This window comes from Rattus norvegicus, chromosome 1 (genome assembly GCF_036323735.1).
Source record: "Rattus norvegicus strain BN/NHsdMcwi chromosome 1, GRCr8, whole genome shotgun sequence".
NCBI classification, from domain to species: Eukaryota; Metazoa; Chordata; class Mammalia; order Rodentia; family Muridae; genus Rattus; species Rattus norvegicus.
Window position 1 is genome coordinate 104732602 of NC_086019.1, and position 13405 is coordinate 104746006.

General features: G+C 48.5%; 1 protein-coding gene and 2 non-coding genes across 3 annotated transcripts; 1 reads left to right on the top strand and 2 right to left on the bottom strand.

The window, feature by feature from the left end:
- Positions 1-8885: 8885 nt before the first annotated feature.
- Positions 8886-8970, top strand: Mir150 (microRNA 150). The gene has a single exon (NR_031893.1). It is a non-coding gene; the product is annotated as a microRNA 150 (primary transcript).
- Positions 8971-9551: 581 nt separating this feature from the next.
- Rps11 (ribosomal protein S11) lies at positions 9552-11660 on the bottom strand. Its single transcript, NM_031110.1, has 5 exons — positions 11644-11660; positions 10769-10900; positions 10510-10585; positions 10075-10204; positions 9552-9730 (listed from the first exon to the last, which is right to left on the bottom strand). The coding sequence occupies exons 1-5, from the start codon at positions 11656-11658 to the stop codon at positions 9607-9609; spliced, it is 477 nt and encodes a 158-aa protein (NP_112372.1). The 5' UTR covers positions 11659-11660; the 3' UTR covers positions 9552-9606.
- Positions 10372-10458, bottom strand: Snord35b (small nucleolar RNA, C/D box 35B). The gene has a single exon (XR_005500115.1). It is a non-coding gene; the product is annotated as a small nucleolar RNA SNORD35 (small nucleolar RNA).
- Positions 11661-13405: the final 1745 nt, after the last annotated feature.

Here is a 13405-nt window from a genome sequence, read left to right on the forward strand (position 1 = left end):
ACCCGATCTTGCCAACTCGTCGGCTGCAGTCAAGGTACACGCGAGCCCTGTCCCTGTGGGTCTGTCTGAGCCCAGTTCACCTCCCACTCCCAGAAGGTCAGACAGCAGCTTCCTCCTTTCTGGTGGACATAACTGCCTTGTCTTCGAATGACTCGTAGGGAAACTCACCCATAAATACCTCCAGACACTAATGAGTCTCCAAGGTTTTCTCTCACCACCTTTGCTTTTGTTTGGTTTGAGACAGGGTCTCTCGCTGAACCTGAAGCCCAAAGTTCTTTGCTACCCAATCCCCTCACCCCACCCCCAGTATTAGAGGGGGGATCTGCTCAGGCTCCAGCAGCCCTTTTCTTTTCTTTCTTTCTTTTTTTTTTTCTTTTTTTTTCCCCTTTTCTTTTTTTCGGAGCTGGGGACCGAACCCAGGGCCTTGCGCTTCTTAGGCAAGCACTCTACCACTGAGCCAAATCCCCAACCCCTTTTTTTTTTTTTTAAGATTTACTTACTATATATGAGTACACTGTAGCTGTCTTCATGCACACCAGAAGAGGGCATCAGATCTCATTACAGATGGTTGTGAGCCACCACGTGGTTGCTGGGATTTGAACTCAGGACCTCCAGAAGAGCAGCAGCTCTTTTCAAAGATACTTACAGATGCCCTACTGAATGAATATAGCCTGTGAGGCCCTGCCTAGTTCCCATCCAGACATGGGGTAGTGGTGGGTGGGAGGGGTGGGAGCAGGCCCTAAGAAGTAAGTTTACATCAAAGTTAGTGCAGGCTGCTCCTCTCCCCCTCCCCCTCCCAGAGTCTGGCTGTGGAACCTTTCTCACTCTCAAAAAGGTGCAAAAAAAAAAAAAAAAAAAAAAAATCCTCTGCCACTTGGGCTCCATTTCTTTCCTTAGACCCTTTCTATGCTATAGCCTTCCTGCCTCCCTGGCTGCCTGCCTGCCTGCCTGCCTGTCTGTCTGTCTGAGGCATTAATAACTACTGATAAACTCTTGACTTATTTTTTTTTCTTTCTTTCTTTTTTTTTTTTTTTTCCGGAGCTGGGGACAGAACCCAGGGCCTTGCGCTTCCTAGGCAAGTGCTCTACCACTGAGCTAAATCCCCAACCCCTGATAAACTCTTTATTCCCAGGTAATCCGCCTTAGTGTCCCTCTTGAAGTCTTTGGAACCTTTGCTGGGATCACGATGTGGGGTACCGTGGGCTATCATGCCAGGCTTTTACACGGTGCCGGGAATCTGAACTAACTGCTCATTCTTGCAAAGCGATCCCTACCAAGGGAGACACGTCCTCAGCTACTGTTCGTGCAGTTTCTAGATAACCAACACAGGCAGCCTCACGCCTAATAAGGACTCTTTTCTTTGTCTTAAGGTTTTCTCTCTTTTAATTTTGTGTGTATGAATGGCTTGTCTGCATGTATATCTCTGCACGTTGGGCATGCTTGGTGCCAATGGAGGCCGGATGTGGGATTCCTTGGAACTGTAGTCAAGGATGGTTGTGAGCCTCCATGTGTGTGCTGGGAAATGAGTCTAGGGTCCTCTGGAAGAGCAGCCACTGCTCTAAACTGCTGAGCCGTCTCTCCGGCCCCTGTTCCATTCTTTTTATCCAAAAGTTTATGTGTATGTGTGTGTGTGTGAGAGAGAGAGAGAGAAAGAGAGAGAGAGAGAGAGAGAGAGAGAGAGAGAGAGAGCGCGCACACAAGTACACTGGAATGCCATGGCACATGTAGATGTCAGAGGCTAGCTCTTTGGAATTCTTTTTTTTGTTTGTTTGTTTGTTTTTTTTTTTTTGTTTTTTTTTTTTTTTCGGAGCTGGGGACCGAACCCAGGGCCTTGCGCTTCCTAGGCAAGGGCTCTACCACTGAGCCAAATCCCCAACCCCCCCAACCCCCCCCTCTTTGGAATTCTATTTCTCCTTTCACCAAGAGGTTCCTGGAGATCAAAGGAAGGTCGTAGGGCTTGCATGGCAAGCACTTTTACCTGCTGAGCCATCTTCCTGGCTGAATGCTATTCTTTAATAAGCACACTTAAATGGTTGGAAGGGAAGTTTGATCCTGTGACCCATGCTTGCTGATAGCCAGTCCCGAGAAGGGACAACCCATATGTCAGACTTACTCCTCAGCAAAGTGAGACACCCATGTGGCCATGCCATGAGCTGCACAGGTGTCCTACCTGATAAGACGTGAGTAAGAACCAGGCCACGGTGACAGAGAAACGCTATTCCAGAAGCAGCCCCAGAACTCTGCTGACAGTGTCTCTCCACTTCTCAGTCCTGCTTCTGCATCTCAGCCCAGCTAATAAGGCCTCCTTTGTCTTGGTGAATTCAGCCAGCAATGCCCTAGCGGCAGGAGAAATGTTTCCTACATTTTGAAGAAATAAAGGACCAAAATGTAGCACAAAGAACCAACAATGTTTAGTGGACAGAAATTCCTGCTGCTAAACCAATCCTGACGTCCCAAGTTTGATCCCCAGGAACCTATATGGTTCCTGACTATCGAAAGCTGTCCTCTGACCTTTCATACATATACTATGACATATACAAAAACGAGTGTAATAAGAATTTTCCAGGGGCTGGGGAGATGGCTCAGCGGTTAAGAGCACTGACTGCTCCTCCAGAGGTCCTGAGTTCAGTTCCCAGCAACCACATGGTGGCTCACAACCATCTGTAAAGAGTTCTGATGCCCTCTTCTGGTGTGTCTGAAAACAGCTACAGTGTACTTACATATAATAAGTAAATAAATCTTTTTTTTTTTCTTTTTTTTCGGAGCTGGGGACCGAACCCAGGGCCTTGCAAGCGCTCTACCACTGAACTAAATCCCCAACCCCAAGTAAATAAATCTTAAAAAAAAAAAAAAGAATTTCCCTGGGCTAGAGAGAGGGCTCATCAATGAACAGCACTGGTTATTCTTTTTTTTTTTTTTTTTTGGAGCTGGGGACCGAACCCAGGGCCTTGCGCTTCCTAGGCAAGCGCTCTACCACTGAGCCAAATCCCCAACCCCAGCACTGGTTATTCTTGCAGATGACCAGTTCGGTTCCCCGCTCCACATGGCGCCTCTCAACCTTCTGTAATTTTAGTTCCAGGGGACGTGGATATGATGCCTTCTGGCCTGCTGGTGATGTACAGACATCCATGCAGGCAAAACACCCACTGGCATGAAATACATTTAAAAAGATAAAGAAAGGGGTTGGGGATTTAGCTCAGTGGTAGAGCACTTGCCTAGCAAGCGCAAGGCCCTGGGTTCGGTGCCCAGCTCCAAAAATAAAAATAAAAAAAGATAAAGAAAGCCAGGGCCAAGAGTAGTGGTGCACACCTTTAATCCCAGCACTTGGGCAGAGGCAGGAGGATCTTCCAGGCCAGTCAAAAGTACAAAAGTGGGTCGACACCTCTGTCTCCTGCGCGGGTTATGTGTCGGCCCGGAGATCTCCGTAATAGATCTCCGTAATAAACCTCGCCTTTGCTTATTACATAAAAAAAAAAAAGTACAAAGTGAGTCCCTATCTCAAAAAAAAAAAAAAAAAAAAAAAGAAAGGAAGGAAGAAAGAAAGAAAGAAAGAAAGAAAGAAAAAAAAAAGAAGGAAGGAGAAAGCAAGCCAGGATAATTATTCAAATTTATGGTGAAGGTTGGTAACAACAGGACAACATTCTTTGTATGTAGCAATACCTCGGAGAGGAATATAACATTGTAACGAACTGTCCTTCAGGCCAAGCATACATGACCCCCGAATTTCTTACTCCTTTCCCAGCTGTGAACCTATTTTCTGGGAATTTTACAAACAAGACTATAAACTTTGTGTTCTGTACAGAAATTTCTTAAGTGCCCTGTGTCACAAGGGGACCTGCTGTGTCTTTATCACCATCGGAGGTCATTTACTGAAAAGAGGTGGGGGAAACTCTTAAGTGTTTGCCCAGGGCCGGTGAGATAATACATGGGTAAAAGTGCTTACCATGCAAGTCCCAAGACCTGGGTTCAATCTCTGGAAGCCACGTGGTGGGAGGAACTGACCTCTGGAAGCCGTCTGACCACAGGCACAGACTAAAAATAAATCTAACAAAGATGTTGGTGTAAGGCACCTCACGGGGATCCTCTCTTGAGAAGCCCATAGCTGCACTCAGATGTGTATGGCTTTCTCTAAGTGTCTTTCTCAATCAGTGTCCATGCTTAAATCACACCATGCACTTACATACTCAGGCACATATGGATTTTTGTATTTAATGTCTTTTTAAAAGTTTTTATTTGGGCGCGATGTGTATGAAACTTTCAGTTTTGAATGAGTAGATTTAGTAGCAGGAATGAAGGCAGAAGGTTCTGGTGAGACGGCGCCACTGTCAAGCCTGGCTACCCATGCTACCCATGCTTGATTCCCAGCATTTAAAATGGGGCAAGAGAGACTCAGGTGACTCGTGAACGTTTTTCCCCATCTCTGGGAGGAGCGTTGGAGGCCCTGAGAGTGTGAGGACCAAGTGGAGGGATGTGGGGGAAACCTATCCCTGGCCCATGTGTGACTGTTGATGGTGTGTGCAGAAAAGACCAGTAGCTTTCTCCCAGATGTTTATGGCCTCAAGACCTCTCCCCTACAGAAACGGACCGGGCAGAGATAAGCTCAAGCTACCTCCTTGTTCAACTGTGTGCAGTAACCCAGCTTCTCTGTTGAACTCTGCATAAGAAACAGTGCATTCTGGGGTTGGGGATTTAGCTCAGAGGTAGAGCGCTTGCCTAGCAAGCGCAAGGCCCTGGGTTCAGTCCCCAGCTCCGAAAAAAAGAAAAGAAAAAAAAAAAAAAAAAGAAAGAAAGAAACAGTGCATTCCTAGGTGCTGCATTTTCTCCAGCAGAGAGCCCAGCCCATGCTAGACAGGACAAGCCTCCTCCACATGCACTCCATGGTACAAATATGTATTCACTAAATAGCTGTAAAAACTGTTTTGCTTTTGTTGTTCAAGACAGGTTTTCTCTGTGTAGCCCTGGCTGCCCTGGAACTTGCTGTGTAGACCAGGCTGGCTTCAAACTCAGAGATCTGTTTGCCTCTGCCTCCTGAGTGCTGGGGTCAAAGGTGTGCCCTATCAGTGCCTGGCTAAAATTTTTTTTAAAGTATCCTGATTTTGAGCTTGGGGTGTGTGTGTGTGTGTGTGTGTGTGTGTGTGTGTGTGTGTGTGTGTGTGTGTGTTTCAGCTGGTAGAATTCTTGCCTTGGTTTCCATCCCACATAAATGGGGCATGGTGGAGAACACCTGTCATCTTGACATTCAAGAAGTTAAAGCAGCACGGTCAGAAGTTCAAGGTCGGGGGTTGGGGATTTAGCTCAGTGGTAGAGCGCTTGCCTAGCAAGCGCAAGGCTCTGGGTTCGGTCCCCAGCTCCAAAAAAAGAAAAAGAAAAAAAAGAAAAAAAAAAAAAAAAAAAGAAGTTCAAGGTCGGGATGGAGAGATTGCTCAGTGGTTAAGAGCACTAACTGCTCTTCCAGAGGTCCTGAGTTCAATTCCCAGCAACCACATGGTGGCTCACAACCATCTGTAAAGAGATCCGATGCCCTCTTCTGGTGTATCTGAAGACAGCTACAGTGTACTTATATGTAATAAATGAATAAATCTTTAAAAAAAACAAACTAGGAAGCGCAAGGTCCTGGGTTCGGTCCCCAGCCCCGAAAAAAGAAGTTCAAGGCCATCCTCAGAAACTTATAGGCTGCAAGGCCAACCTGAATTGAGTGAGACTCTTTTTTTTTTTTTTTTAAATGAGAGGCGGGAGTATTGCCACAGTTTGAGGATAGCCTAAGCTACATAATGAGGCCCTATTTCAAAACAAAACTGAACAAAATTAAAAAACAAAACCAGCTAGGTGTGGTAGCACAGGCCTTTAATCTCAGCATTTGGGAGGCTGAGGCAAGTCGATCTCTGTGAGTTCAAGGCCGTTCTGTCCTATTTGGTGAGTTCCACATCAGCCAGGGCTATGTGGAGACCCTGTCTCAGAACAAAGACTGGTTCTGCACCCCATGTTGTCTGGGGTGGCCCTTGTCACAGCCCACCAGGAGCCAGGGTATCATACCCACCTGCAATCCCACCATTTTGGAGGCAGTGGCAGGATGGCTATGAATTTGAGGCTAGCCTAGGCTAATCAGAGAATTCTCTGGTAGTCTCATTAACAGAGAGAGACAGCAACTGTCTCAAAACAAGACAAACACAAAGAAACAAAAAAAGGGGGAGCAGCAATACTGCCTGGCTGTTCTGCCCCCCAAAGAAAGTTCTACACATGGCCAGACCAGGCCACAGTGTGAGCTAGGCCAGGCCTGCCCTGTCTGCAGTGGGTGGGCCAAAGTCTGCTGTCACTAAACCAGGACCCTGTGCTGGGTGGTGGTGATGTACTTTTAATCCCAGCATTTGGGAGGCAGAAGCAGGAAGTTCTTTGTGAGTTTGAGGCCAGCCTGTTCTACAAAAGCAAGTTCCAAAACAGCCACGGCTACACAGAGGAACCCTGGCTACAAAACAAAACAAAACAAAACACCCAAGACCCTGCTGAGAAGCTTTGCCTGGAGCCAATTTCTCCACTCTGGTCTTCTCTACCAGACAGGATTTGCTACCGAATCTTCTAGGAGCATACTTAAATGACTTCATAGAGCTTGCTCTAAAAGACACAAGGTGTCATAACCATATGATCTGTGCAGCTACCCAGGGGTGCAACTACCCAAGGGTGACAGAGTGACCTACCTGCACAGCTGCTAGTATGGACATTTACAGACGAGGAGACCCAAGGCTTGTGGTTGAGTGAGTCACTCATCAAAGGCTGGTGAGTGCAGGGGCTCAGTCTCAGAACACCTGGATCTTGGGGTGCCTCCTATTTCCCACTTCCAGGGGCTGGATGTGCAGATATACACCCTTAAGGTCTTGCAACCAACAGGCAGGAAGTAGGTTTGACTCACTATATAGGAAAATCAAGGAGGAAGTGTGGGCTAGTGAGACGAGACGGCTCAGTAGGTAGAGATACTTACATGGCAAACCATCATGGCCTCCCCGTTTGACTTGTGGGGGCCGCATGATGAAGAGAACTGAATTCCTTGACCTCCCCATGGGGGGTCTGTGGCAGGCACACACTCACATAAATAATATTTTCATTTTCGGAAGAGGTTCTCACTATGCAGACAGGCTGGCTTCAAACTCTGAGCTCTGCCTGCCTTTTGAGCTGTGGGATCAAAGATACGTACCACCGCTGGGTGTGGTGGCACACACCTTGAAACCCAGCACTTGGTGGGTAGAGTTTGAGGGTAGTCTGGTCTAAAAGCAGGTCCAGGACAGCCAGGGCTGTTACACAGAGAAACCCTGTCTTGTCAAACAACCAACCAAAAAAATCAAAGATTCGTATCATCAACCCTGGCTTCGTTCGGAACAAAGTCTCTTGTGGCCTTAAACTGCTGATCCTCCTCAAGTCTCTACCTCCCAAGTGCTGGGATTATGACTGCTTGCCGTCGGTGTTTATGAGGTGCTGGGGGAGGGTCCCAGGACCTTGTGCATGCTAGACAAGTCCTTTACCATGGAGTTACAACCCCAGCTCCTCACTGTCACATTCTAGAAAAGCACTACACCTTTGAGCCACATCCCTAGATTTAAAAACAAAACAAAAAAACAGACAGGGGTTTTCAGACCAGAATGACCTCAAATGTTGTGCCAATTCATTCTCTCTCTCTCTCTCTCTCTCTCTCTCTCTCTTTTTCTTTTTTTCGGAGCTGGGGACCGAACCCAGGGCCTTCCGCTTGCTAGGCAAGCGCTCTACCACTGAGCTAAATCCCCAACCCTTCTCTCTTTTTTTAAATTTGTTTTATTCATATGAGTACACTGTAGCTGTCTTCAGACACACCAGAAGAGGGAATCAGATCCCATTACAGATGGTTGTGAGCCACCATATGGCCGCTGGGAATTGAACTTAGGATCTCTGGAAGAGCAAACAGTGCTCTTAACCGCTGAGCCATCTCTCCAGCCCCACATCCCTAGGTTTTTAGTTTTATTCTAAGACAGGGTCTGTGTTGCCCAGACTAGTCTCTGACTTCTGACAATCCTGCTTTAGCTCAGCCTCCCTGACAGCTGGGTTACCACCCGTGACTGACTACATGTGATTGGAGCTGGAAATTACTTGGCAAGTGAAAGCAGGTGTCTGTGATTAAAAGCCTAAGTGGGCTTTGTGTCACCTGACATCTCAGCACCCAGGAAGACAGGAGGTGGGGGGACCGATGCCAGTCAGAGGCCAACCTGGGCTGCAGACCATCTAGGAACACACAGCAAGACCCTGTCAAAATAATCTAAAACCACGAAGCCAGAGAGGACACTTCCACCTGGAGAGGTGTGGCTGGCACAGGGGTTTGACAAGCCAGAGTGCTGTAGGGAAACTGCTGGGCTCTCAGGCAGGGGACTTGTGTTCCTCAGGTGTGCAAAGAAGGCCCAAGACCACAATCTCTACTCCGCAGATGATACAACTGCCTAAGGGTCGTCAGGGGTCTTTCTTTTCTCAGGTGTCCCCTCACAGGCTCTGAAAATTTGAAAGGCGAAGCCCCAACCACCCCTGGGAGGAAACAAGGGAGCTGGGCTGTTGTTGTAAACAGAGCCCCACCCGGAACGGAAGCACCTGCGGCTGGAGGGGGCCACACCTCTGAACAATTGGCTTCAGATTCCTCAGGGTCCCTGTCCCCCGTAGCTCTGAGGCTAGTCCCTCCTCTGCTGGGTGTCTCCACTCCTGGGTGGCTGGCAGGCGCCCAGCTTGGGCGGTGCCCCCTCCTGACCGGTCCCTGCCCCTTCCTGCTCGCTTTGATGCAGGCCCACTTCCTTTGACAGGAACCCCCTCCCTCAGCGGCCTGGTAAAAGGCAGAAGGCCGTGGTGAAGCGGTGCATTCCGCAGCATCTCTGCAGAGGACTCTTCTCAAGGCCCTGTCTCCCAACCCTTGTACCAGTGCTGTGCCTCAGACCCTGGTACAGGCCTGGGGGACAGGGACTTGGGGACCCCAGCAGCAGCAACTCCAGCTTCTCCTGCAGCCAAGGGACTTTTCCCCAGGTCTGTCCCCTTCTCACATATGGGGGGGGGGTGCCTTGGGTTCTTTTCTGAGTGGGTGTCCCATCACCCCCACATCCACACAGGCCAACCTTCTAAAGGGTTCTTGCCTTGGACATAAGCCCCAATGGGAGGCAATGACTACAGGGCTTCAAGCAGACCTTGATACTCAAGAACTTGCCCCTTCCTAAGTGTCTTCACCTCCAAGGTGAGTGTGGGCCCTGCTTACTCTTCAGCTGTGGGAAGACCAGAGGCCCCTAGGGAAAGCCCAGATGGTTCCCTGGGGCACTGAAGAGTTTAGACCTAAACTGAGGTCAGGGGCTCCACCCTCACTTCCTCCCAAGGGACAGGGCAGAACAGGGGCCGGCTGTACCAGGTAACTGACCATGTCTACTTGGTCACCAAGATTTAGAGGCTCAGACACAGAGCCCAAGGGAATGAATGCAGTAGACACCTCCAGTTCAGGAAACCCCTCAGGTCTAAGCCCCGAAATCTCCTCTCTGATCCAGGACACAAGAGACTCCAAATCTGTTCTGTAAGTTGGAAAATAACTTTTATTTGTTCTAGAGCATTGGCTACAGTCCCCCCTCAGAACTTCTGGAACTGCTTCTTGGTGCCAGCAGCCTTGGTGACCTTGAGCACATTGAATCGAACAGTCTTGCTCAGAGGCCTGCACTCTCCAACAGTGACAATGTCGCCAATCTGGACGTCCCTGTAGGTTAGACAAAAAGTCTGCAGGAGGGGCCTCCCCAGTGATCCCTTCATCCACAGACAGGCTGAGGGTGCCCACCTCCACTCCACCCAACCAATGGCCATCTAAACGGTTGCTAAGACTAACACAAACTCCAGCTTCTACTTCCAGACATCCAGCAGCTGCTCCTCTTCCCCCAGCAGTCCATACACTCCTGGACAACACCTCTTTGCCCACAGGACACCCCACTTTGTTCTAAAGACAGCAGCATTTCACACCTGGGGCTCTTCCTGACACAGGTACCCTCCAGCCTGGCCAGTGACTGTCAGAGTTATTATCCCAACCTATCAGAGAACTACGATCACCTGAAACAGGGGGACAGGTGCACAGACATGTTCTTGTGACGCTTCTCAAAGCGGTTGTACTTTCGGATATAATGGAGATAGTCCCGGCGGATGACAATGGTCCTCTGCATCTTCATCTTCGTCACAACACCTGGGAGAGGGCAACATAAAGGTGTTAGCAGGGGGTTGGGGATTTAGCTCAGCGGTAGAGCGCTTGCCTAGGAAGCGCAAGGCCCTGGGTTCGGTCCCCAACTCTGGGGAAAAAAAAAAGGTGTTAGCAGGTAGAAATCAGTTGAGTGGGGCTCCTGAGAAGCTCCATTTATGGCATCAGCTTCGCCAAGTGGCTGTCTCAGCAGTGCCCTGGAGGACATCTGAAGACCATCGTGAGAACAGACATCACATGCCAGCACCCCTGGACTCAGGCCACCAAGATGCACCCTTTTACTTCTCACTCACCAGACAGGATCCGTCCTCGGATGGAGACATTACCAGTGAAGGGGCATTTCTTGTCTATGTAGGTGCCCTCGATGGCCTGTGCAGATAAGAAAGTGTGGTTTGGACTACCACTTCCTAAACAGAACCAAGGTTGAAGCCTCAGGGCCCAAACTACAATTCCCAGGGGCCCTATGGGCAGCCACTTGGAAGAGGGCGGGGTGGCTGTGCTCCCACACGTGCAGGGTTGCATGAAATCTCATCTGTTGGGAGGGTCCTGTACCTCCTTGGGCGTCTTGAAGCCTAGACCGATGTTTTTGTAGTACCGAGGGAGTTTTTCCTTGCCAGTTTCTCCCAGCAAAACACGTTTCTTGTTTTGAAAGATTGTAGGCTGCTTTTGGTAAGCACGCTCCGTCTGTAGGGATAATTTGGTGAGGTTACAGTTAAAGTTTGAGGAGACCAGAGATATTTTTCCTTCCAACCTTTTTACAACCTTCACCCCCAAACGCCCAATCTGGAGGGGCAGTGCTCCACGACCACCCCAAATCTATTTTAGCTTACACACTGCGTTCTATCAACCTCCACAGCTTGCAGAATTCGTGGCTGAGATCAGAATCAATGTTTCAGCAATACTGATTCTCCAAAACACACAAGTTCACTCACTCAGGAATCACATCTTATGTACTCGTAGCTGAGCCAGATCTGTCATCCAGGTACTCGGAAGAATGAGGTAGGATGGCAGGTTTAAGACCTGATCTGACTCGAGGCCAGGCCTGCGCCAACATTTAAAATTACAGCAAGCGTCGTCTGGGCTGTATTTCTGCGGTAGCGCGCTTGAGCAGTGCGCACGAGGCCCGGGGTTTAATTCTCACCGAGAAAAAACTGCTTAAACCTGTCTCCCCGGCTTTGCCCTCAGGACTCGGCCCCTCAGGATGCCCTCTTCCCTCCTCAAATTATCATCCGTTAGGGCCTGAGTTTTAAGGAATAACACCCAAAGCGTTCAGACCCCATTACTGTGTAGAACCCAGACTTTCGATCCGCCTATCAGATGAAGGCATGCGCAGGCATCCTCGCTTCAGCTAATTCGTACGATAACCGAGACACCAAGGAATAAGCTCCACACTGAAGCGCCGGGGGAAAACAGCTAAATGCTCGAACCTGAATGTCCGCCATCTTCCCGGCAGCCTGAGAAAAAGAGAGGTAAGAACACACCCGGCTGCCTTATTCACTACGCGAGGTCCGGAGCGGAAGTGGCGTAGGGTCATCCCCTTGCGGAAGTAGGAGGTACTTCCGGCAAGAACACGCGATTCTAGTACTGTCCGTACGCCGCCATGATAGTGAAAGACTAAGGGGCGGGAAGAGAATCCTATCATCTCGCGAGATCTCAGGAGTCCATTGTTGAGCGTTCTGTCTGGGAGAGTGCATCATGTGGTATCGCGAGCCATAGGGCGGAGTAGTTTCTTCTGCAGCTGGTTTCACGTGGGATTTAGGAACCGCGTGTTGGTATTCAGTTTTTCAGAGAGTAAGGGCATCGCAGAGCGGGTCTCAGGAAAATCAGTGAACTGCTTCACACCAGACTAACTGCCCTATGACGTCATGAGTAGCCAGAGTCGACTGAGCAGTTTCTAGCTTTTTCCTTTTATTAAAAGTTTATGGGCATTGTGCTGACTAGCTGCGGTTCTACAATTGAATTTTTGCAGTAAGTTGTCTGAGCTGTGCTTGAAATCACGTTACCTACCTTAAAGGCTCAAGTAGCTAGAACCTTAAGTTATATAAATTAACAAGGTTCATGTCTGTTGACAGTATCTCAGGTTTCCCTATCCAGAAGCCCAGCTGGCAGATCTGTTGTACCTTTTGATGAGTTTATGTGTTGATTACTTTTGGAGGATTGTTACCTTAGGTGACCACTCCAGGTAATGGAGGATTAAGCCATTAATCCTTTTGCCAGAAGTGGCAAAAGCTTATCTGCCAAAGTTTCAAGTATTTGCAGTTCTAGCTCTGTAATAGCTGGGACAGTAAAAGTTATTTTTAAAATAGAACTACGTCTTGTGAATAGTTCTGAATGCCTTTAACTCCCAGCACTCAGGGAGAGGCCTAAGAATTTCTATTTCTTGGGGCTGGGGATTTAGCTCAGTGGTAGAGCACTTACCTAGGAAGCGCAAGGCCCTGGGTTCGGTCCCCAGCTCCAAAAAAAAAAAAAAAAAAAAAGAATTTCTATTTCTTTAGTTGGCAAGTCCCAGGTCAGCTAGGTGTCATAAAACCTGTCTCACAGAATAGGGCAACATGTGAAGGATTTGATGTTTGTAACAGAATGTTTAAGAAAACTGAGTAAGTCTACTGGTATCCCCGTTCCATCCCATCCAACACACAGATAAATCCCAAAACACTAGTCCAGGCTGGTTAACCTTTATCTGGCCTAATGGCCTAAAGTTGGCCTCAAGCCTTCTGATTAAATTTGCCCTTAAATTGACCTCTTCCAGATTCATACTGTCAACTATCTTTATACCCCTTTAATCCTAGACACTATTCATTTGCTATGTCCTGACAGTATTTTGGAGCGGACTTAAACCATCTAGAACAGGGCCCAAGATCTCTACATGCACCTCTTGAGCAACAGGGCACATCCAATCACAACCACAATGATCAAAAGGGGCAAACCATGTGGCAGTGCACCATCTAACAAGTGCTTGTCTTACAGTTCCCCTCTGCCCTCCCTGCTTCTGTATAGGAGACAGACCGCGAAACACCAGTTTAAGTCAAATAATTTATTAGCACATAGAACCCTCCAGAAAAATATTGCCTTGTGGTCTGTTGGGCAGGAGCAAAGGCAGCACCTGAATGTGGCCATCATCTTCAGTGTGAACTTCTAAGTCCTAGCCCAGGTGGGTAGCCCTCACTTCTCATAGCTTCAGAATATGGT

What these genes read in the sequence shown, in the direction of transcription:
- Rps11 (NM_031110.1), bottom strand. An exon ending in GCTTCAAGACGCCCAAGGAG is followed by an intron (nt 10,586 to 10,768) that starts GTACAGGACCCT and finishes TTATCTGCACAG; the next exon opens with GCCATCGAGGGCACCTACAT. An exon ending in CCGAGGACGGATCCTGTCTG is followed by an intron (nt 10,205 to 10,509) that starts GTGAGTGAGAAG and finishes GCCCTCTCCCAG; the next exon opens with GTGTTGTGACGAAGATGAAG.